The sequence below is a fragment of the Porites lutea genome, chromosome 5, assembly GCF_958299795.1.
Source record: "Porites lutea chromosome 5, jaPorLute2.1, whole genome shotgun sequence".
NCBI lineage: Eukaryota > Metazoa > Cnidaria > Anthozoa > Scleractinia > Poritidae > Porites > Porites lutea.
In genome coordinates, this window is record NC_133205.1 from 317,060 (window position 1) to 340,559 (window position 23,500).

General features: G+C 37.0%; 1 protein-coding gene across 2 annotated transcripts; it reads right to left on the reverse strand.

The window, feature by feature from the left end:
* Nucleotides 1-386: 386 nt before the first annotated feature.
* LOC140936363 (ras GTPase-activating-like protein IQGAP1) lies at nt 387-23,296 on the reverse strand. Of its 2 annotated transcripts, XM_073385828.1 has the most exons (43): nt 23,108-23,296; nt 22,911-23,007; nt 22,597-22,753; nt 22,389-22,466; nt 21,957-22,033; nt 20,434-20,501; nt 20,180-20,271; nt 19,033-19,054; nt 18,617-18,795; nt 18,422-18,536; nt 16,742-16,908; nt 16,052-16,136; nt 15,615-15,766; nt 15,143-15,188; nt 14,852-15,015; nt 14,291-14,381; nt 13,919-14,082; nt 13,702-13,792; nt 13,408-13,575; nt 13,040-13,176; nt 12,181-12,351; nt 11,850-11,933; nt 11,547-11,618; nt 10,861-10,930; nt 10,333-10,419; nt 9,805-9,926; nt 9,288-9,595; nt 9,012-9,086; nt 8,591-8,740; nt 8,283-8,423; nt 8,090-8,174; nt 7,891-7,998; nt 7,374-7,430; nt 6,239-6,306; nt 5,616-5,851; nt 4,783-4,915; nt 4,578-4,665; nt 3,919-4,025; nt 2,877-2,991; nt 2,182-2,348; nt 1,747-1,866; nt 1,233-1,341; nt 387-938 (listed from the first exon to the last, which is right to left on the reverse strand). In XM_073385828.1, the coding sequence occupies exons 1-43, from the start codon at nt 23,181-23,183 to the stop codon at nt 825-827; spliced, it is 5,013 nt and encodes a 1,670-aa protein (XP_073241929.1). In that variant the 5' UTR covers nt 23,184-23,296; the 3' UTR covers nt 387-824. The 2 variants fall into 2 exon arrangements, with proteins under 2 accessions (XP_073241929.1, XP_073241930.1); XM_073385829.1 differs by lacking the exon at nt 22,911-23,007 and having other exon boundaries at nt 388-938; nt 23,108-23,249.
* Nucleotides 23,297-23,500: the final 204 nt, after the last annotated feature.

Sequence of the window (23,500 nt, forward strand, 5' to 3'; positions counted from 1 at the left end):
CACTTCTAAAAATAATTCTCATTCTAATTCAAACTGGAAACGGTCATTGCACGTGATAACGTGAGGTTTAAATTGTCTCGTTAATGCACCCGAAGCCCACCCCTATAGAAATAAAGAAAAATAAAGACATCTACAGGCTTTGTTTAAGTAACCCGTAACCCAATCAACAAGAAGAAAACACGACATGAAGGACCTTTTATGAATACCCAGTTGGACGGATTAAGAGCTATCTGAGCTGCAAAGTGCGTGTAATCCCACCTCCCCCCCCCCCCCCCCGCCCCACCTAAACCCTCGCAGCTCCTCTTCTTATCCGTCCTCTAAAACATTACTTTAGAGTCTCACTATTATTGTCCCCTCCCTTCCCCCCCTTATTTCAGCCAATAAAGGGTAACCCCGCGAATGTAAGGCGTTACTAATTACATCTTCCATAATACCAACTTGTAAACACTACTAGGACATAGTCTAAGTAAAGGCCATTATCGATACGGCGATTTAATTATACTGCAAACAACAAGACGGATAATTGGATTTCACGGCGATCTGCTAGCGATTTTGATCCAACGACGGCGTTACGTACTTCCTCAGGACCTCGAAAACAGTCGGGGTTTTGACTAATTGAAAAAGATCTCAAAACTGCATCAAATCGCCGTAAAATAGTGACATCGCCGATAATATACACAGCTAATATGTATCCCTCTTTAGACGCTGCTATGAGCGTGTGTTGTTTACGTCCGCGCACAGGCTTGCAGTGCAATAATTATTGTGTACTGGAATTTTTCACAGCGTAAGTATTGTTAATGTTCTTGAAGTAATCCTTGCGTTATCTATTTGCCGTAAAATTTCTTGTTTAACAAAAAGATCAGCAAGTTCACGTTTATCTTGGCTCGACCGAACATTTTCATAACTGCTACGCCCTCGTATTGAAGCTGGAGCAAGTCCTGTCAAAAGAACAACAAAATAACCTGAGAAGGCAGCCAGTCTCTTGCGTTTATATATATACTGCTAAACTTACGAGGGTACACCTGGATTCATATTATTTTTAGGCTCCTTTCCCAACTAAAAGCGATTTGGAAAAGGTCATCAAATTCAAACTGTAGTGAAAACGGTTGTCGAAATACTTTGCTTTTAACATCAAATAGTGTTTATGACACAGAAGAAACAGACTGTTAAAGTGTGATTGAATTAAGTCTTGATCAAATCATACTAAACAGAAGAGAGTTATTTTTTCTTACCTGGAAAACTAACTCTACCTTCTCCATTGCCACACCCATGAATTTAGCAGACACAACAAACACACCGACTTCATCGGCTGATTTGATCTCAAACATGACATTTTTAAACCTGATGGACAAATAACACATCTGCGTCACTTAAGCACATCATAGACAAAACAGAAACACAGCAATCCGTTCCTAAACTTAAAAACAAATAAAGTATACACCCTAAAACGAGAGGAAGTCTTATGTTCATTGTCTTCGAAGGCAAAAAAGGCAAAAGCGAAGAGGGCTAACAAACAATAGAAAAAAAAAACTAAAACTGACGTTGTTCTGAAATAACGCAAGGTTGCAAACCTCGCATGAGATTCCACAGTTAGAAATTTTAATACAGATTAATTCTAGAACCCGAAAACATGACCAGCGTAAAACAGTCTATGGTTCCCCATCCCGGTTAAAGCGGTCAAAGACCATCGTTGGCCTTGATTGTAGCATTATCACTTATTTAATAAAAATCGAAGGTTTTACTAACTGCGCTGGTGGTAGTCCTTCGATCTCAAGTATAACTCCCTTCTCGTACAGTCTCTGCGCGGTGTACTTGATTTCTCCGCGGAACACTTCTCCTTTTTGCTGTTTGGCTCTTGAAGGTTTTCTAGCAAATTATTCAACAAACCAGGTTATTAACAAACTTGCTCCTCCCAGTTAAACAACTCAAAATAGCTAAAGTGTCAAGTTCGGTGAAAAATAGGTTTGGGGCTGGCTTTTCCCATTTGACGAAACTTGAAAAATCTGTAAAGAATGTAGCACGGCAGTCGCAATAAGCGACTATCCTTGAAAGAAACTGGACATGTTAAAATTAAAACAAAACAACGAGTCTTTTACGTGCCCCCGATCCCTACTGTATCCAACCTCATCCCACTCTGAGTATAAGGCATAATAGAATGTTTAAAACCAATGAATAACTTACTTTCCTTTCTTGGCCAGGTTATCTAAGCACACGCGAATGTACTGATTATAGTAGTCGATTTGTTCCTCATAGAACTGCGATTTGTTCTGCAAGCTTTCCAAAGTTTGTCCAAGTTTCTTTTTTTCTTGTCTCCGCCTTTGACGGTATCTCCTCTGATTGCGGATGTCCTGTAACAAGAAAACAAGATACCAAATAGAGCGGTTTTCATTTGAGTGTCGAAAAGTAATTGGTTTTGCACTTTCTACACGATGCGATTGGCTTAAAAGATTCGCGCCACCTTTTCATCCAATCAGAAAACCAAAGCCAATTGTGACGCGCTCGCATGCATTTTCCCGCGCTTTGCGTCAGCCACATGTAATTACTTCGAGTTTTGATTGGTTCAATGTATTGTCTGTGTCCTACGTGATTGGCCAGAGTAATTACTTTGGTTTTGGTTTTACGACACTCAAACGAAAACCACTCTAACTAACACTGACACACTGACTGATAGCCTGCGTCGCAGACTAAATAATCTGAGCCCGGTTAGTAACTCAGTTACCAGAGGTTTAGTTTCGACTGTAACGTAGTTTAGCACAACAAAACCAGTAAAAGCTTATGACTTCGGAGCTGAGGCTAATTGCAACTGTGTTCAACATCACAACGAATCACATTTCAAGGGTATGAGTACTTAAATTAAATAAAATCAGAAAGGTTACCTTTGCGATAGCATTGATGATGTCTTGATAGTCATTTTTGATGGTAACAACCCCTTGGCTTTCAAGCATCCGTAGATTTCTAATAATCTTTCTTTTAAGTCCTTCAAGAGGAAGCCTGTGAAATAAAAAAAGGAAAAGAAAAAAAAAAAGAAAATTACTTCCTTCTGTTACAAACATGATGATATCAAGAACAAGAATAAAATTGGTGAGGAAACAGACTAAACAATAATCCCAAGTCTATCAAACAGATATCTACACATTCCCCAATAAGAAGGACGCTTTGCATGTTTTATTCCTAGACCCAACATTGACTGTGGCTTTACGGGTAAATGTGTCGCATTTTTTCAGTGATCAACAGAATTCACTTCAGTAAAGCCGTTTGCGGTGCAAGCAGAAGAGTAATGTCAACGGTGCTCATTGCAAGTGGTTTTTAAACAGGGAAAAGATTTTCATATTTCACTCTAAAAAATACATAAACAGTATTTGTAGTGAAAGTCTCGGTAAAGATGATTTATCTGACTGGTTATTCCGTAAGATTTTACTCCACCTCAGCATAAGGTAAAAGTACTTTACTTAATAACTGCCCAGCTCTGTAATGGAGACTCATGTCATTTGTGGCGGGAAGACCCGCGGCGGGTGGGTAATAAATACATGAGACGAATAAAGTCCCGTGCAAATGGACGCAACATTGATGGCCAATAACTACCAACATTTTTGGATGTTACATGTTGCGTCCGTTTACACACCCTGTTGCATTTTGTTGCGCAAAATTTCAAACTGGTCAAAATTTTGGGCCAACATTTCGTTTGTTTCCGTGATCACCGAAGCGTAGCGCAATAATGTTGGATCCGTTTGCACAGCTCTTCCTAAAGCTCTTCCAACATTCTTGGGGCCAAGCACACGCATTACACATGGTCTCCTTGGAGCTGCATCCGTTTGCACACCACTGCCAACACGGACGTAGCAACTCCCAACATTGGTGGCCGAACAATCTCGGGAGTTGTTGCGTCCGTTTGCAAGTAACTTAACACATCGTACATACTTGGTATCACCGTAAGCGGAGGCTGATCTTGTCACGTTGCCGAGGGACTTACTCTTGTTTTCATCGCTCAGTTCTCTTAGCCTCATTAACCGCGTGTGTTCTTCTTCCTGGGACAAAGGCAGCAGTCACGTGATAAAATTCAAATGATGAATGAATTGCCTCTACCAGTAGTCAACCTGTAGTTAGCAGTCTGATACAATTAATGGTCTCTGATGATCTAGACTGATATATCAGCAAAACAACGAAACTTCGTAATCAGTCAATGGGGCTGGAACTCTGTTTCTGTTGGTTATGTTAAAACCAGTCACTCTCCGAAGCCTTAAACCATCGCTTACATTCTCGTCATCATAAGAAATTCTTTTTTTGTCATGTAAAATTAGTGCATACTGACGTTCGTTAAATTCAGATTAAGTACAGTAAGAACACAGGTTGTACAATTTTGTAACTTTTACTGTTTTTGGTTGCAGTCTGCATGCGAGAGTGTCCCCTGCCAAATAAAGCAGATGAAACGCTAGCTTTACCAGAGCTTAAAAACAATGCATGCTGTGACAGAATGGCTAACGAGTTAACAAATGGTACGCAGTCGGATAGATGTGTCGATCTTTACAAAGAACTTGACAGTATCTCGAAACAAAGTGGCACATGTGAAAAAGACTCACTTGTTCATCAGTTGCGGTTGTCTCAAGGATTTCTGTAAGATTTTCACCAGGTTGAACTTTAAGCACATCAACGATCATTCTTTTTGTTCTGCGATACAAAACACGAACATTCAATATCTGACTGGCAAAGTAAACAGACCACTGCCCCGCAGATGTGATACCTACACATCTCACAGCAGTTACAAGATTGATTAAGTGAGCTCACCTTACAAACAAGGCTCTCATGTCAGAGTCGTCATCATCTGGTACCTCAAACTTGTTTGTCAGAGTTAAAGAAATCTCCGTTTTGGCTGATTGTGCTGTTAGTCCTTCTTCTCCATTCACTGGTGCTATGTCACCTATCGCCAAAAAATATCAAATAGATACACAAGTCTTCTTCAAATAAACAGAACTGAAATGACCACTGCTGACACGCATTGGGATACAGTGAACATGTCAGCCGTAAAGTAAACACTTATGGCGATCGCACGGCAAAAACAGTCGGCGAAAAAAAAAAAAAAAAAAAATGAGAAACGAAGAAAAAATAGTTCTTGCGAAAATAAACGACGTGAAATTTAGAACCCCAATGCTGTTCCTCCCGATAATTCATTTAACAAAAATTAATGAAATTCAGTTGTAAGCCTGGTTAATGAATGCGCACGAGTGCTATTTACAAAGAAAAAGAAAAGAAGAAGACAAGAAAAAGAATTTTCTCTAGATTTTTTCATTTTCCTAAAACTTTCATACAGCCCTGCTGTACTTTTTAATCGTGTATAAATAAATGCTATTATTATTACTGAGACATTACGATAGTCCATTGTCGATCCCGGACCTTTGTAGACTGTTCGTTCAGGGGGCGAGGGACGGTAAAATAGAAAAGAAAAATAGAGGTAGATATTTTCTCGCCTCCCTCCCCTTTCCGCGATAAACCCTGACGCCCGTCCCCTCGGTTCATATCTATTATGAAATCAAGGTGGCCGCCCTTACCAGTAAGCACTCGATCCTGAAGATCTTTCGAATAAATAGAGCACTGGGAACAGTTTATGAAGTGTTACCTACCTAGTAGAGCCTCAACACTGGGTGCATCACCAAGATCATCCAGCAGTTCATGAAGAGGATCATTAGGATCAGGTGCTATTTCATGTCTGTGATCTATCAGTAAAGTGTGAGTATCACAGATCTCCTGTACTGAGATGTAAATCACCGGTTTAGTGACCATCACTACATCTGTGTACTCGTCGATATTGAAATGATTCTCAGGTTCCTCTACTGTTGACACCTCCAAGAAAAACTTCCTAAACCACAACGCAGAAACAAGAATCAGTCAACAGTTTATAGACAAATCTCTTTACATAAAATCTGTTATTTGGCTGAACAGTTTTCTATAAAAAGGACACCTTACTAGTTGTTACTGCAATCAGAGTAAAAAGGGAAAAGCTGGATGCTAATGGTGCGCACTTATTGTGTTCTCAAATACGCCATAAGATATATTGCTTTTTACCCAAAACATTCACTATAAGCCTTTGTATGGTGCATTGACTTTCGTCACCCTAGATGACAATGAAGCACCCATAACTATTTTTCTTAATACACACATGAAGGTAAAATAAAAACACATCTAAACTGGTGTGTTTTTTTGTCTCATAAAACGAAATGATTTAGGAGATTTACATGGAACTTACTTGAAGCGTTGGTGAGCCTGTGCAATGTAGCCATTAAGAGGACTAAGATGCGCACTCTCCCCTCCAAACTAATAAAATGAAAATGAAAACCGATAAACAAATCAATTGGTATCCCTAATTGTATTATTTCTGCTCTATAAAAGATAAAAAAATTCATACACCGCAAATACAGCAGGAATAAAAACACTCTCCTACACCACTTTGTAGCACAAAGATGATCGTTATGTAAGCTTTACAAGGCACAAAAAAGTACGTTTCATGTTTGTTTGAGCTGTTGTTAAGTATGTAAATATCCGCTAGTACATTATAACTAAACAAGATATTAATGTAAAAATGTCATAAGATAAAGGGTAGGATTGTGCAATCAGCAAGGTGCTAAGCCTTGAAAGAAAGTAAGAATATTAATTTATACAGCTGATTCAATAAAGGTTGCTTTGGGCATTAGGAATTGCGCACTGAGAATCTATTCTTTGGTGGTCACTTAAGCAAGTCATTGCACTGAGTTCCTTATATCTAAATACCCAATACACAGTTGCCAATTCCCAATGCCCAAAGCAACCTTTGTTGAATCAGCTATGTAAAGTGTATAGCGGAGGCTGATGCACTAAACTGAAGCGAGTGACTGGGAAGAGTGTAACTCAACGCGTACTAACAACAACATATTCAGTTGAATTCTCAGATTCAGGATGTTCCAGATCACTCTTTTCTATATCTTTGTTTTTGGACTGTTTTCCTAACTGGGTAAAACATCTTTCATTTAGTAATCAATTAACAATAGAAGGAATAGTTAAACTGGTATTCAATTCTGGCATTAGTATCACCTTAAGGGCTTGATGCATTCCACAAGTAGACAGTAATTTTCTATTGTCTATACTCGCATAGACAAGAGCGCTCCACCTACAAGGACTCCAGGATTTACCAGTTAAGTTGTAAAAAAATGTACGATGTTTTATAAAGAAAGTTTGAGAAAATGCACGATGTTCACCGACACCAAAAGTGCAGGGGTCTACGAGTTTCTGTTTTCAAGATCTTTCCATTGCCATGTTGGTGCGGGCCAAACTGTCTCGGAATCACAGAGACGATTACTTTGCAAATTCTCCTTAAACTGAATGATCGACGGTCACAGCTTTCTTACCATTTTATTTGAGGCTACATACTGAAGGATTTTGGCGATAGACCCAAGATTTCGTCTCTGTGAGAGAAAAGCAAAACATGCAAATCTTAGTTAAATTGCCATGCATGAAACATTGCAGATTGCAGTTTAAGGGGAAGAGAATCCTACAATCATGGACAAAAGTCTTAAGAGACAAATTTGTATTTGTGGGGCTTTTTTCAAATCATACATTCACAACACCTACCCCACAAACAACGCTAGGCACGTGTATCCAGAATTTTACCCAAGTTTGAACATTGTATAGGGTGGGGTGGGGTGAGGGACAACTGCACTTGAAGTACTCATTAAAAGACAGCATTGTTTTATGAAGGCACCCTGGAATTACTGATAATTAAGAATATTGCATCACTGCCCTAAGGAATTTGTCCATGATCTTAGGTTGAAAGAAGACGCAGATTTTCCATGGCGGTTGCTTTTCTTTGTTGATGATTATTTAACTATGATATTCTTTTTCAAATATGAAGGTGCGCTGCCGTACCTGGTCTGGTGTCAAGCCTTTGTCAACGCCAAAAGACACCACATCAAATGCATCAGGGGCCACTATAGCAGGATTCATGTATCTGTAGTAGATCAGGTTACCTACAACCTGAAAACAGACAATTTCCATCACCATACTTCTCACAACTGAGCACAGAAATGTTCGACTTTTTCATCTCTATAAATAATATCCATGTTACCTTCAATATCTCTGCCTCTGGCGCTTCTGGGAACTTTTCGGCAAGAGCCACTCTTAAAGACATGGCAACATACCTTAAACCATAACTAGTAACCAACAAAAACATATATAAGAAATAAAATAATTACAGCACTAGAAGACGAGCAAGTTAGATTTTACATTCAATACAAATGAAGATAAAGAACAGTGCTTACGGTATTTTATCACCAGACTGAAGAATAGAATTCAAGAAGGTATCTGTTGCAGTTGTAAGACTCTTCATAGCAGCCTCTATTCTGGAGCTCACTTCGGGATGTTTGAGGGCTTGTTCTGGCTCAACGTCATATGGCAACTTACTATAAATACAAGAATAAAAAGAACGAATTAATACGGTTTATAGCTATATTCCATAGTACATTTACCTATACAAAAAACGCTCCTGTAGCTCCAAACGTATTGAAAATTATTTTCTGATGCTTTTCGGAAAGGCAGTCTGCAGTTAGAACTTGAACTTAGACTGTACCTGGCTTGTCCAGTCTCTGATTCCATTTGATTTATCCATGCTTTATACACTTCAAGGGGGTTGGTATTTATTGACAGGTTTTTGTCATTAAGAACACCTTCAACTAATGGCTGCAGCAGCTCACGCAGTGAACTCTGACCCTTCTGTCCTCTGTATAACAGAAGGATAAAACATAATAAGTACAAACTTATATTTGAAACAATGGGGTAACCAAAATTCTACCGGAACAAAGGCTGGTATGAGAAGAAACTGATCGTTTTATGAGTCACGACGGGATTGTAGCTGCATATGTGCTACATTCATATTTTCATACATCAATATTACTGTAGATGATTTTGTACAGGTAGTGTACAGCAAGAAGACCTGCTGGGAATCATAAAGTGGATGCAAAAAAAGGGCTAAAACGTTCTCTATAATTCACCTGTTAAAGTGTACCACAATTTTAATGACTGCCGGATTTCCCGTCACTATGTCCTGCATCTGGTCCACCTTTGAACTGAAAAACAAACCACAGTGGTCAACAACGCCTTTAAAAAAGAATTTACCATAACCCTGTACAAGATACAAAATTTTTTTACTTTTAAAAATCCTATTTTGAGCTCAGTGACCTTGTTTTCAGGAAGATACTTTAAAATTTGGTAAGACATCTGTCATAGTATTGCCAGTATGTTGAATAAGAATGTACATTTATACTTACATGATTTCTTCTTTGAGAGCAGTATCAAATAACTTCACAAGCAGGTACTCTTCCCGTGCATTAGAAGCATAATTGTACAATGTCAATATAACAGACTCCATAAACTTGGTAAATTTACTCTGCGGCATTGCAAAAATCAGCTTCGCTAGGTAAACTGGGTTTGTCTGAAGCAGGTAGAATAAATTTTGATAAGCTTCTAGCTTTTCATGGCTCTCTTTACTAAGAGACTTGATTCCTTTTGTTCTTTGTAAAGCCGTACTCATGTCTTGTTTTTCACGCTTCAAGTTCTTTCCATGATGTATAACATCCTAAAAGCAACAAGAAGTTTACTTCATACAGATCACAGACTATTACAGGTTACTCACACAAAAATAACAACTATAAGAAATACTGTTCCCACTCATGGCCAAACATATATTTAATTAAGAAGTTAACACTGAAAACCGCCAACAACAACAACAGAAAACTATTAAGTTTATTGTGAAAGATAACATGAATATGGAAGAAATCTGATTACCTGTAAAGTGATTCTGTTCCGAACAAGAAGTCCTATCTTGATGTCCATAAGATTCAGGTCATTTTCCAACTGCTGATTTGATCTGATCTCTGTTACAACTTGAGCTCTTAACTTCTGAAGGTCTGTAGAGTCAGTCACATCAAATGTTAACAATACCAATCTTCAATCTACCTAAGATTTTCTACGCAAAACTGTCATACAAACTTGTCCTTTTTTTTGTCCTGTTTTGTTTTTCTAGTCAAATGTCACAAAAACATTGCAAAGAAGAATTTTCCAGCAGTTGTGACAAAAACTAAAAGAAACTTTACATTTTTAAACAAAAGTAGGATTCCCTCGTCAACCAAGGGCAGAAGTAAGTTGTCGTCCGGTGGCCCCTGATGTGGTCATAATGTCAGTAATTCAACCAAAGTATATTGTACACATGCTATTAGATCATGCTATCACATCTGGGCAGAATCCTTGTAAAGATAGTCCTTGGATGAAATCAGTAGAGTACATAGTAAATATTACACCTTTATACTGAATTACCTAGCTCTTCTTCAAAGTCAGCATCACTGTGTTCCAAAAGATGAAGGAATTTTCTTACAGTCTTGCATGGTGGATCTTGCATAGAAACTTTGTGACAATAACAACAAAAAAAACAAAAATTAAGAGACTACCGGCTTTAAGTAAAAGTACAGTAAGATTGTATTAAATTTTATAGTGGTTAAGGTATCTGATAACGATCAAAACGAAACGTCAAAACGTTGTGTTACTTTTTTATCGTTGATTTTTCGGTTATGGTATCTCTAAAGTAAAACTACAAAACAGAATTCATAGCGTGCAATAGTTTGAATCTCATATGTAAGGAATTTTCCCTCTAAAGGAAATATCTTACATGGACCTCCATGGAACCTATACTTATCAGATATATAATGATATGCCAAAATGTGAATAACAGCATGTATTAAACAATATGTATGAAAAATGTAGAGGTCTTTAATATCCTGTCTTAGACCCCCCCTTCTTTATAATTTCAAGTAGATGTGATAGCAGGAGATAAAAAAAAACACTTACTAAGTTTTCTATAGTCATTTTGAGCCACATTGGCTCTCACCCATGCTTGAATCTTCACTATTGCAGAATCCTACAAAAAGCAAAAACAAACAGGTAATTCTACAGATATCCTGGGCCCAATTGGCACTAATCCAGGATTAAAATTTTGTCCCGTTTTGTATTCTACATTCCCATGTATTGCTTAGAGTAACGTTTTTTTTTTTTTTTTACAGTATCTAGGGGTAAAGGCTCAACTGTATTTTGTAAGCTCGAGTTGCATGTTCTTAAACAAGAAAACCCTGCTTAATATTTGGCTTCCTCCTGGGTTAAACTTGACCATCTTTCAAGGAACCGGGCCCTGGCATTTATTTATTCATTTAAATGCTTTTTTTAGTTGAAAGATGCAAAGTAAAATAAAAACAACAACAAGAGAAGAGGTAACTTTTTTTTTTTTTTCAAGTTTCTTTTTTTTAAAAATATCACTCCAAGATATGGACAGCCCTGCCCAGGAGAGTTTCAGACAGTTTACAATTAAATGTGTTCTTTATTTTAGGTTTGTGGAGGACCAAGAATTGTGGTATTGAAAACAAAAATTGTAATACACAACTGATCAACAGTAATGACTTCACAAGTTACAACTAAAAGACTGACCTCCACATTCCAAAAAAAGAATGGCAACTAAAGTCATCAAAAATTAAGACACTCACATGGTCTTTGAAGTATTTCCTTCTTTCTAGGTACTTCCTTCTGGCAATCCACATGCGCACCCAAGATTGAATCTATTGAATGACGATATATGACTATTTACAATAATTCTGTATAAAGATATATATGAAAAACTGCAACTGCTATGAACAGAACTGATAAAGGAAATAAAAAGGACAAGAGAAAGGTTTTCTTTGATTGTGGAAGGATGAAATCATTTCAAGAGGCCAGAATTCACAGTTTGGTGGTGCTGTAACAGAAGCATTTAAATTGCACACATAAACATCTGTCTTAAATATTCATACCTTAATGACTTCATCAGGGTGACTCCTCAGTTCTTGTAGCCTTGTTTGGTATTTCAGTCTTTGAATAAATCCTCTAACAAATGCCTACAATCAAAACATAGTACTTTCTTTAGATACATGAACTCAACTAGCAATCTCAAGACAGTTGCTGACCAGAAGATTACTTCCTGCATGCTGTAATAATTTGAAATGAAGTAGGCCAACAATTTCCACCTAGTTTTCAATATTATCATTATTGCTGTTATTAGCTTTGCATAATGTGCTATAGTGCTGTCCTGTAAAAACCTCCTACTCTCCAAAGCTTGTATCATGACAATGTTAACACAAATACCTGGATTTTAATAACAGCTGGTAAATGTTCCTTTAAAAAAGTTCTTCTTTCATGGTAAGCCCTTCTAGCCAAGTATCCTTTCCAGTGAGACTGTAATTTGATGATCAAAGGTTCATTGGACTGCATATGCACCCATCGATCATATTGGGCTGTGACTCGTGATATCAGCCCCTGTTAAGAAAGGCAACACAGAAAAAATTGATGCACACTCAAGGATTGTTTCATTTACATTTTCTATAGAAACTTTTAAACACTATGGAGTCCTGCTGTACATCGATAATGTCCATAAGCAAGAAAAGTGATGATTATGAAAGCAAGATGCAAAATACTGTAACTATGATTCAGTCTAGAGCTGTAAGCAAGGAGAGTCTGTAACATTCTAGTAGTTGCTAGTCATTATATCAATTTGCTTTTTTCTGGTCAAAACAAATTTTGCAAAAATAGTAACCGTGGTCATTGGTGTGCTAAATAACATTTAGGTGAAGTGTGACCTGTTTTGTCGAAAAAAATATTTTTCTTGATGCAAGAAGTCACCTTTCATTTTCTCTTTGATGCTATAAGACATGAAGGTGAAATGTAACTTAATGCATCAGACATGCTCTCTCTACAGCATATTGTACTGTATTGTCAAACTGTGATTGAACCATAAAACGGAGCAAACAAACTTGGCAAATAACTTGCCATACACAACCCAAACTCATTAAGTAAGGGAAAACCATGTTTCCCATTCAACTATTCCATAATGATTGAGCTATGCAACTGATAAATAATCGTAATAGATAAAATAATGTGGTAAAATCACTTAGTTAAAACATGTAGGTATTATTATTAGTGCCCTGGTTGAACATGTTGAACTAACCTGAATTTCTTCCCTTGTTAACAGAGATGAATTACTGAAGTCTTCAGGTTTTTCCCAGCAGCCTTCATTATTTTCAGTATTATAATAATACATGTGTCCCTGAGGTGTCTTCTGTTCCAGCCATTTGGTATCAGTCTCTACAAATTAAGATGAGAAACCATTTATTTTATCCTAAATTCCTGAACCATCTTCTCAAGTGGTGACAACAAAATTATTATGTAATAGCAGAAGATAAGATGAGAAATTCATTGTATAATCTGTAATACGTTTTTCCTTGCACTTGTGACTATCTGTACTTCCTGTACAGTGCTCTCAGTAGTAAAAATTCTGTCAGATTCCTTAGCCCATAAACAAAGATCAGCACCAACCTGGTTGTTTTTTTGCATCTTTGAGTTTTGTAAGCTCTTCAAGGTACTGCTGACTACACTGTGAGGTGACACCATAGATGCTGACACGAGGGTATGTCAGGGCTGCCATCAGTAACTTCTCATCATTTGCATCAACAGCTTGGTTTACTGCAGTGACACCCTCTGCCACTTTTAAAAATAGACAGTTATAGAAGACATGGATTTCAGTAGAATTTAAAGTGGCAGCCACAGCTGGATGAAGTACAGTCAGCTCTCTCTAAGACTGGATAAGCAACAATACTATATAATACTCACACTGCCTGGCCTCATCTGCGTGCCTATTGGCATAATCCAAGCCAAGCTGAATCTCATCATGCCATAATTCTGCTGAATCTTCATCAGTTTTCTACAAATGGAATGGTGTTTCAAACGCTAATTAATTTCAAAGTTGAACTCTTCTGGCGTGGAGAGACAAGAAAGTGAACATTAACATACATTTTTGTTGGTACAAACTGATTATTTATTTTCTAACCTGAGCTTTAGCGATCTTTTGAGAGTAGAGAACCTTCTGATAGAGTTGGCTATTCTCTGATGTGATGCCTGAAAGCTTGGCAGCCTCAGCATGAAGGCACTGCAATGTGCTGTTGTGATCACCCTTGTCAATGGCTTCATTGATCACGGCTATTGCTGATATTACTGTATAAAAAAACAAACAGTTTAAGGCTGTCCAAATCGTAACATGAGTTTTATGAATAATTACAAATGCATTCTACGAATAAACCAAAAATAAATTTAAATTTAAATGATATTTGAAACAACAAATGACAAAGAGGGTACAGCAAGTCTAACCTGCCACTAGATGCAGCAGAAAATAGCAAAATAACAAACAAGTGCGATAACTTACAGTCATGTTCATCTTGGACTACAGTGTTCACAAAGTCCACACAAATCTGAAGTTCAATCTGAGTAAGATCATCTTTGCCTACTCCACAGTCCTACAAGTTGAAAAAAAAGATCAGTCTTTCATCTCTCACAGGAAGCCCTGTGAACTGGCAGCCATCATGTATTCATTGCTTGCAGACATTGTGGCTGGGTGGTCAGTGAGTCGGATAAGTTTACAACTCAGACGAGCCAGATTTGAGTGCCACTCTGACCTATAGCTGGATTTGTTCAGGGGCTCTGCTCACTTACTGCCAACTGGTTTGACGTCTGCCACATGGGGTTTTAAGTCACGATATGTTTAATTTGATTAGAATAATGTAGATATGCACTTCAAATCCTGACAAAACACTTACAATATCATTTGATTAGAATAATTTAGATATGCACTTCAAATCCTGACAAAACACTTGCAATATCATTTACTCATCTATTTTTTACATCCAAGAAATATGATAATACCTGCTGTCATTTTCTACAGCTCATCAGAAGTTTTATCATTTAGTTGTTATCTATTGGAACTTACCTGTGCTTTCTCCTCCTTAACGGACACCAAATGAGACAAATATCTGTTACACAGACTGTCTTCAACTGATGTCAAGCTAGCATTGGGGTGGTTCATTCTATTAATTAACTGAGTAGAATTCTCATTTTCAATTGCTTCATTTATGGAAGCTACAGCTGTCAATACTGCAAAGTAAAGTAAATAACAAATTGACAACAATAACTGTTAAACTAAACACTCACATACGGAGTTTCAGAATAAATTAATGTCAAGATACAGTACGAGTCTGTGGATGATGAAGTTGAATAATACCTGTTAACTGCTCACAGATAAGCTCATGAGTCAGTGATTCACATTCCTGCAAAAGAAATGAGTACAATTTGCAAAATAAGATAAAAAATATTTTCCCATTGATATGCATGTACGCCTATTGGCAGAGTGGTCAATAGACAAGCTAGAGCAATATCATCAAGATGATCTTCTGATCAACGTAAGATTTGACTTGGCATTTTATAACTAACTAGTTTCATTCTGCACAATATCTGCAGCACTCCTCAGATAAAATTGCCAAAAAATATCAATTTTATAAGTAAATTAACAGCCAGGTAAAGATCTTTTGCCAAATCACTTTTTTATAGGTTATTAAATTAAGGATAGAATTCTAGTGGAAAGAAAAAAGTTCAAAAGTATAAAAAAGGAAAACTGACTGTTGATATTGTATTAATAACTTTCTAATTACTTCCTATCACAAAGTATTTTAGTAAGACATAAGACAAAAACATACTTGTTTGCCTTTAAACAGCCCATCATGGTAGAGGAAAGCACTCCTTGGAAGCACTTTTGGAAACATTCCTTCAGGTTTTCGAACCAAGTTGTGGGTTTCTTCTGAAGTTCCATCATCTAAAGATTTGTTTATGCGCTTAACTATGTCTTCCACTGAAATACAATGATTAACAAAGTCAAATGGATGAGAAAAATATTAAACAGAAGACTGTTCAGTCTTAAAAGATACATTCCTGAGTTGCAAGCACAGGCCACTCACTCTCACTGAATAGCACAGTCCACCCCCCCCCCCTTTCCTCCCCCACCCAAAAACAAAACCTCTTTCACTTTACTCACTTGTGCAGAAAAACAAAAGGGGTTCAAAACAGGCCCATAAAGAAGGAACTTGCTCTTGAAAAAAGTACAATGTAACAGCCTTATGGTAATGATGATATTTACTTTGCCTGTGTTGATCTGCTAAGTCATTAGCAGCATTCACTGCTTCCTGGATTTCAGCTTTTGTGAGATCTGAGATGCCTGATTCCTATAGAGAAGTATGCACACAAACAATGTACAATATTCATTAGTATTTAGTTTATAAAAATGCACAACAACAAGAAATGGTCAAGAATTTTTTAAATTGATAGCAAAAATTTATTTAAAACAAAAGAATAGTTGGTCTGTCGGACTTAACACTACATTGAACAAAACATTAAAAGCCATTCAAAAAATGTATTATTTAAACTGAAAGGCAAAGTTGTGATTTTGTTTGATAAGTCCAATCCTAATTTCTTAATTTTTGTCACAGGCATTACCTTGCTATGTGTACTTGACCAGATCTAACACCTGCTTGCTGTTTTAGAAGCAAACGTAAAGCACATAAACATTTTACATTGTGCTTACAGGCCAGTAAGCAAAGCTATTTCTTTAAGTTTACTTTTATCGTTGCCTGCTGCTTTGGAAGAACTTTTATATGAGGTAACTTTTTTGCATCAGTATGACTCCACGATAATTTATTTTGCATCAGAATATAATACTCCATGTCAATAATGCAAAAACGCAGCCTAGATTGAACACTGTGCCCAAGAAGTTATTTCTTTAATATCTGGTAAGCCAGACGCTCCTTGAAGTAGACGCTATTATTGATACCTGCAGTTCTTTTATCTCCTTTTTCTCTCCCAGCATCTTCATATACCAAGATCCATTTTCAGTTGAGACACCAGATAGCCTGGCAGCCGTGTTGCACAATGCTGGCAAAAGAACTTCTTCATTTTTGCTACTGATAGCTCCATTGATTTCTTTCACAGCTTGATTCACTTACATAAAAGAAACCATAACTGTTAAACATTATAACACCATCTTCCTCACTGTTAAATCAGTATACTACAAGCACTAAACAATGGAATCAAGTTTTTACCAATACTATAAAGACAATATTATAATTAAAGATCTTTCTAGGAATATAACACTAGAGATATGTCACAGTTAAATCTACCTACATGCAGATTATCAACTGGTCAACGCTCTTTCGCCTTTCGTGAGGCAAAAGAATACAACCTACTCCCATAAAACATTCGGAACTTAAACAAGATCTCAAGTTTTAAAAGGAAAGTCGCAGCCCACTTTCCTGTAGACTCTTCTTAAATAGATTGAATCACATTTTTCATGACTGTATATAAACTCATGTAAATATTTCTTGTTGTAACAGATGTAAATATTTTTGCCCCATTTTATTTTTATTATTGTATCTTTGTTATTATTGTATATTACGACAGAATAGCACCATATAGAGGTGTCGTAATAAAGGGTGCGTTCCTTTGGGATGATCCGATCAGTGATCCAAGATCACTCTAATTATGGTAGATGAAATGAACCGATGAATCCACTCTGGACAAGGATTTTTTGGTTCATTTGATCTACCATGATCCGTGGTATCCTGGATCACTTATCCTGATCTGGATCATTCCAAAGGAATGCACCCAAAGTGTATGTTATGTTATGTTACTTTTTTTTCCGTTATCAATACCAAGAGATAATATCAAGGCAAGAAACAAATTTAAACTAGAAAGGAAAAAACATTTACGACAGCTTGAAGTACCAAAATTATAAAAAGATCTTACTGTAGAGCTGATAGACTCTGATTACACATTAACAAAATTAAATGAAATTAACATTTGAATTCATCTGTCACCTTACTAATACTATCAGCTATACAATGTATATATATGCATATATATACACTCTAGTAGGATGAGTCATGACCATAGCATTGCGCAGGCCCACTAATATACCAGTTAGAGCACTCTGGCATGGCTTAGATGATAACAAATTATTTTGTGGGATCATTTGGGGTGGCTATATAGCTTAACCTCCATCCTAGCATCATAGCTGCACTGATGAGGCCCAGAAGGCCAAAACAGTACTGTTTGCAGTTATACATATATAAATATATAAACTTGAATGACAAAAAGATCTACAACAAAGATATCTACGCCAAACTTCCTCACATGTCTTGGTGTTAAATACAGATGTTTTGCCCTTCGCGCTTCTTCAGTGTATTTACAAAATCAAAAGTACCAGTGGACAGGTTTTGGTTTTGCAAATACACTGAAGAGGCCCAAAGGGCGAAACGTCTGTATTAAACAGCCAGACATGTGAGGAAGTTTGTCGTAGATCTTTTTGTCATTCAGGTTTATGAGGTTGAGGTCGAAACATTTTGAATCTGACAAGTGGCATCCTCGTTGGTTAGCTTGGCATTTTTCATCCACTGTATATATAAATATATGTATATAATTCTGGATTTTACTCAATACATTTAAAACCACTTACATGCTTCTTCTGCTTTTTGTTTTCTGATCACATCATTAACTTGACTGATGTTTCCTTGTATTTCAGCTTGGGTTAATAATGTGTCATAGACATCCATTCCCTCCTTGCCTGGAGACTACAGAGCATAACATACAAACACAGTTACCCTGGAGTTTTTTCAAGTTTTTTTTTTAAGTCTAGAAGATCTTTTCCTACCTTAGCTATGGCTTGAGCAGCTTTAGTACTCTTTGCCTGATACAGAGCAGATTGATAAGGTTCTGAATTCTCAGCATTTACATCTCTGAGGTGTGCATTAGGATTACGCAGAGCTTCCAAAGTATTGCCAGCATCTTGGTGATCGATTGCATCATTTATAGCAATCACTGCAGCATGTACTGTACAGAAAAATATGATTAATTTATCACAAACTGCTGAATAAACAAAACTCCAAGGTTTACTCTGTTAGAACAGATATTAAGTCATACTGTGACTGATCAGTCAAAAAACTGAAGCACTGAAGTCATTTTTTTTTCTTTTTGTTTATTTTAAGTGAAAGACTGTAAAACTTTTAACTGCAAAACCATTTTATTTGTTGCACTGTAAAGTTACAAGCTCCAATGCAATATACTTACAAGCTGCCTCATCCACAGGCATCTGCAATAAGAAACAGTTCCAGTTCAACAAACAAACTAAAAACCTTTGGTTGTAATTGCCTTTAGTTTTTTTTTTTTATGAAAATAGCCAGGGGGCACACTCATAGTATCTAAAAAATCCCCAGCCCTTAATGACAGCCCTGGTAAAGTAAACGTTTTTTCCACTTAGTAAAAAAAACTGCATTTAGTAGTAATAGCAGTGACAGTGATAAAGAGTGAAATGATAACAATCAAAGTGGCAGTGGTGGAGGTAAAGGCAATGCTAGTGGAAATGAAAATCAAAATGAAACATGGACAGGGAGTTTTACTGACAGTATCAAAGAAAACAGAACGTGGAACAAATGTGAGTAAAAGAAGGGGTGTGGTGATGGGAGTGGATGTGGAAGAAAAAGTGGGACTGGTAATGGGAGTGAATGTGGGAGAAAGAATGGGGGTGGTGATAAGAGTTAATGTAGGAGAAAGAGTGGGAGTGGTGAGGGGAGTGAACGTGGGAGAAAGAGTGGGGGTGGTAATGGGAGTAAATGTGGAACAAAGAGTGGCAGTGTTAATGGAAGTGAATTTGGCAGAAAGATCATGAGTGTCAGTAGGACTGTCATTAAGAGGCGGGGGCCTGGGTTTTCCCCCGGCTCTTATGAATTTGGCCCCCAGCTACTTTCATAGGCAAATAGAAGAAACACAGAAAGAAAAGAAATCCCTAGCTGTTTGATTCCCTGCATACCTGTTGCATTTCCCTGGCAACTTGAAATCTTAGTGACAACCCTGATTGTTAGTAGGACAGAATGACAGGAAAAGAGTAGAAGTGACAGTGAATGGCGATGGTTGTGGAAGTGGGAGTGATTATAGAAGCGAAAATGGAAGTAGCAGTGAAAACAAGAATGGGATTGAATGAGGAGGGGTGGCAGTGACTTAAGAAGACAATGGGAGTAACAGTAGAATTGACTGTGGGAAAGAGACTGAGTGTAACTATAGAAATGGTGGTGGCTAAGGGATTGCAAGCAGGGGGTAGAAGCACAATAGTAGCAGTGGTAACAGTAGGCTAGCAGGAGTGATAGTACACTGTAATATTATTTTCCCAAGAAACAAACCTTACTATGCATTGATACCTGTTTGGTCCGTTTTTACATACCTCACTTTCTAAAATGCCTCCAATCTTGCTAAATGCTGGCATTTGAATTCCATATTTTTCCAGCTCTTTTCTCATAGCACTAATCTGTTCCTCTAAAAACAAATGTGATTGTTATATTTCCTACTTTAAAGCTTTGCTTACCAACAAAAAAACTTTAAAAATAACATTATTAGAAACATGACATCTGTTCAAGTCTTTATGTACACTTCAAGTTAAACAATAATAATTTTATTAAGATGTAATTTCTAAATTACCAGTGAATGTGGCCTTGCCATACAGATCCTGTATTTGTGGTGCCAATCCTAACTTGAACAGGTACAAACTAAAGAAAAGTAAATTTCTGCTAAGGTTATCCTTCCAACTTAAGCAATAAAAAGGGCAACAACAAAGAAGGAAATGAGAGGATAAAGTGTATAAGGATGGTTTCTAAGAATTTCTCTAATTAAGATAGTTTTTTTTACTTTTTTATTGGGATAGTTTTAATGCATTTTTTTAAAATAATATTCTTTTCCATTTTTTTCGCTTGAATCTATTTATGAGGACCTCAACGATAGCAGTCCCATGACTGAAGAGGTAATGATTTATTATTGTTATTTAAATTGCTAGAGGAAAAAGGAGTAATAACACTGACTACCAGAGTTTTTAAGTGAAAACAAGTTCACAACCAATAAATAACAGCAAAAAACAAGAAAATCATCACTTGCAATTTTGGCAAATTTTCTTTGAACAATAATCTTTTTTTGAAAGTAATTTTTGCATACTGATGTGATTACATCACTAAAAAGGTTTAGCATTTGTTAATGCCAATATTAACGTGAAATGGCAGGTAAACACAGCATTTTACTTGAGCTAGTATCCTGTTACATTGACTGTTCTTGGTCAATTTAATTCCTCTCCCACATGGGTCACGTCTTTGCTAATAAGGAAGCACAGAGAGCCAAAAAGTTGGCGTTTCCATCCTTGGTTTTTTGTTGAGTTATATTTACTCAACCATTTCAAGACTTACAATACATACTACCAATATGATATGCCATCACTATTAGGAATCATACATGCAATAGTTATTAATACCCATCAAAATGACAAAAATGTTTTTACACAATTCCACATTGATATTGAAGAGCCATTTTATGTGTGATAAGACAAAAGGAATAAACTGACTTCCAATCACCAACTATGAAATTGATGTGTACTAACCAATAAAAAAGCACTGATTGTCAATAAAGTATTTTAAGCAAATTTTCATAAATTTATTTAAACACAGGCATCTCCAATTATTGACCAAATTACCCCTGGCTAGTAAACTCAAGCAAAAGGGTCTACATGTATCTGTTATGGGTAAAATCTGTTCTCAGGTTAAACCTGCATTTCCTTTGACTACTATAAGAGTCAATGGAACAAAGAAATTTCCTAAGAGAGTCAACGGAACAAAGACATTTCTTAAGAGAGTCAAAGGAACAAGGAAATTTACAGATCAAACGAGAGTGAATACTGGCTTAACCTGAAATTGATTTTACATACAACATATCCAGCCTGGAAAAAAATAGGGAGCCAGAGGATGGCAATTTGCCGGTTGCTGCGCTAAGCAATTCATAATGTGCCTAAACATCACTGTCTATTTTGATTGTAATGACCTAAATAAAGCAGTGACACAAAGTTCTTTGTGCAGAATATCATGAATTCACTATGCTCATTGTTTAACAATCATATATTTTCCGCCAAAAATTCTTTGTCATGAAACTTTGAGATCAGACTGTTTTGGGTGGGGGGGGTTTACCTTAAAGCATGAATGCAATAAATCAGCTTTGGCATGTTCTTTCTATCATAAATGTCGGTCGTCTCAGGAAAGAAAACCTTGGAAGAAATAACATCGTATTTATTAATTGACATTCACTAAGATTCGTGCAGAAATGTATTAAATTGTAACTACAAATTTTTATTTCACCTCAGCCCAAATTATAACGCATTAAAAATGCCCACATGACCTACTCTATAAAGAGGTGCAAGTCAAATTGATTTTATGTAACGATAAATCTCTTCTCTGGGGTTAAAAGAGCGCGCTAATCACTGCACGAGTGAAAAATAGGAGTCACGCGCGACAAACCCACTTAGCAAAATAAACATTATAGCCATGGACAACATTTAAATGGGTTTCTGCATAAACGAATAAAATGTTGGCTTATGTAAATCACAAAAATATTTCTCTAACCTTTGGAAGACCAACTTTACTGCAACCATTTATAAAGAAATTAATATTATCCGTGTGGCGAAAGTGGAGACCTCGAGACTACAAAACAAAGAGAAACAACTAAAGCAATTAGCTTAAACTATACGTGTAAGCTTTAAGAATGGTTGCAAAGTTTACATAGGGTATGCGCCACAGACGCAGGTAAACAGCTAACAGGAATATTACTTACGTTCAAAACTTTAAAATCTTTGTCGAATATTTTGCGCAGAGGAATCGTCTCTGGAGAAAAGAAATTACCCAGCTTTGCCAAGAACACACCGTTTCTGAATGCCTCTTCGAGTTCAGTAGTAGCTGGCAATTCCTCTTTTAGACATGCTTCCATCCATCTACAGACGAGACCAAAAGGCATGATTAGTGATAAATATCAATATTAGATAAACAGCTGGGTGTTCCTCTCGTTACAATCCTAATACTACAGTAATACACTAGTAAAATTATGCAGAAATTCAGCTGGTTACAACTGCCAACTTAGCTCCTACGCACACTTTAGCTTCTTCCAGGTGACATAAGTATTGATAAGCCATCTGTTGCTTGCGTTGTTCATCCATTTCGGAGCCTGAAGCTCTCTCGGGACCAGCATCTGTGAAACGTTTCAGCATATACAAGTGAAAACGAAATTCGTCAACCAACCGACAATAAGTACAGTGGTAATCCTGTAAATCACCACAGTGTGTGATTACCTTCGCCTCTGAAGGCGCCAGTCGATTCATTCCAGCGCCCGTCTTCTTGCTCCACGCCGATAACTTGTGTTGCCATCCCTCATGTATCAAGAATCTCTCTCAAACAATGAAAAACTAAGAAAGCAAGGGGAGGCACCTTGCGATCGTGCACTAACCTGCGCTGCTGCGCTGAGGAAAATGGAGGGAATTTCGAATAACAACGTTTAATATTATGGGATGAGTTACATTAGCACCCAGTCCCCTGCTGCTGAGGAAGTCTTCTGTCTCTTCTGCGAATTGTTCTTAGTTACACTGTAACACTGAACTAACAACATAACAATGTTATTGTCCAAGCTCTCAAAACGAAAAAACTTCATAAAAACGTTGCGCACCGAAAGTTCATAACAGAATCAG

Coding starts and splice junctions, on each gene's coding strand:
- LOC140936363 (XM_073385828.1), bottom strand. CDS start 23,183: ATGGCAACACAAGTTATCGGCGTGGAGCAAGAAGACGGGCGCTGGAAT. Junction 22,754..22,910: donor CACCTGGAAGAAGCTAAAGT/GTGCGTAGGAGC, acceptor TCTCGTCTGTAG/ATGGATGGAAGCATGTCTAA. Junction 18,537..18,616: donor CTGCTCAAGCCATAGCTAAG/GTAGGAAAAGAT, acceptor TATGCTCTGTAG/TCTCCAGGCAAGGAGGGAAT.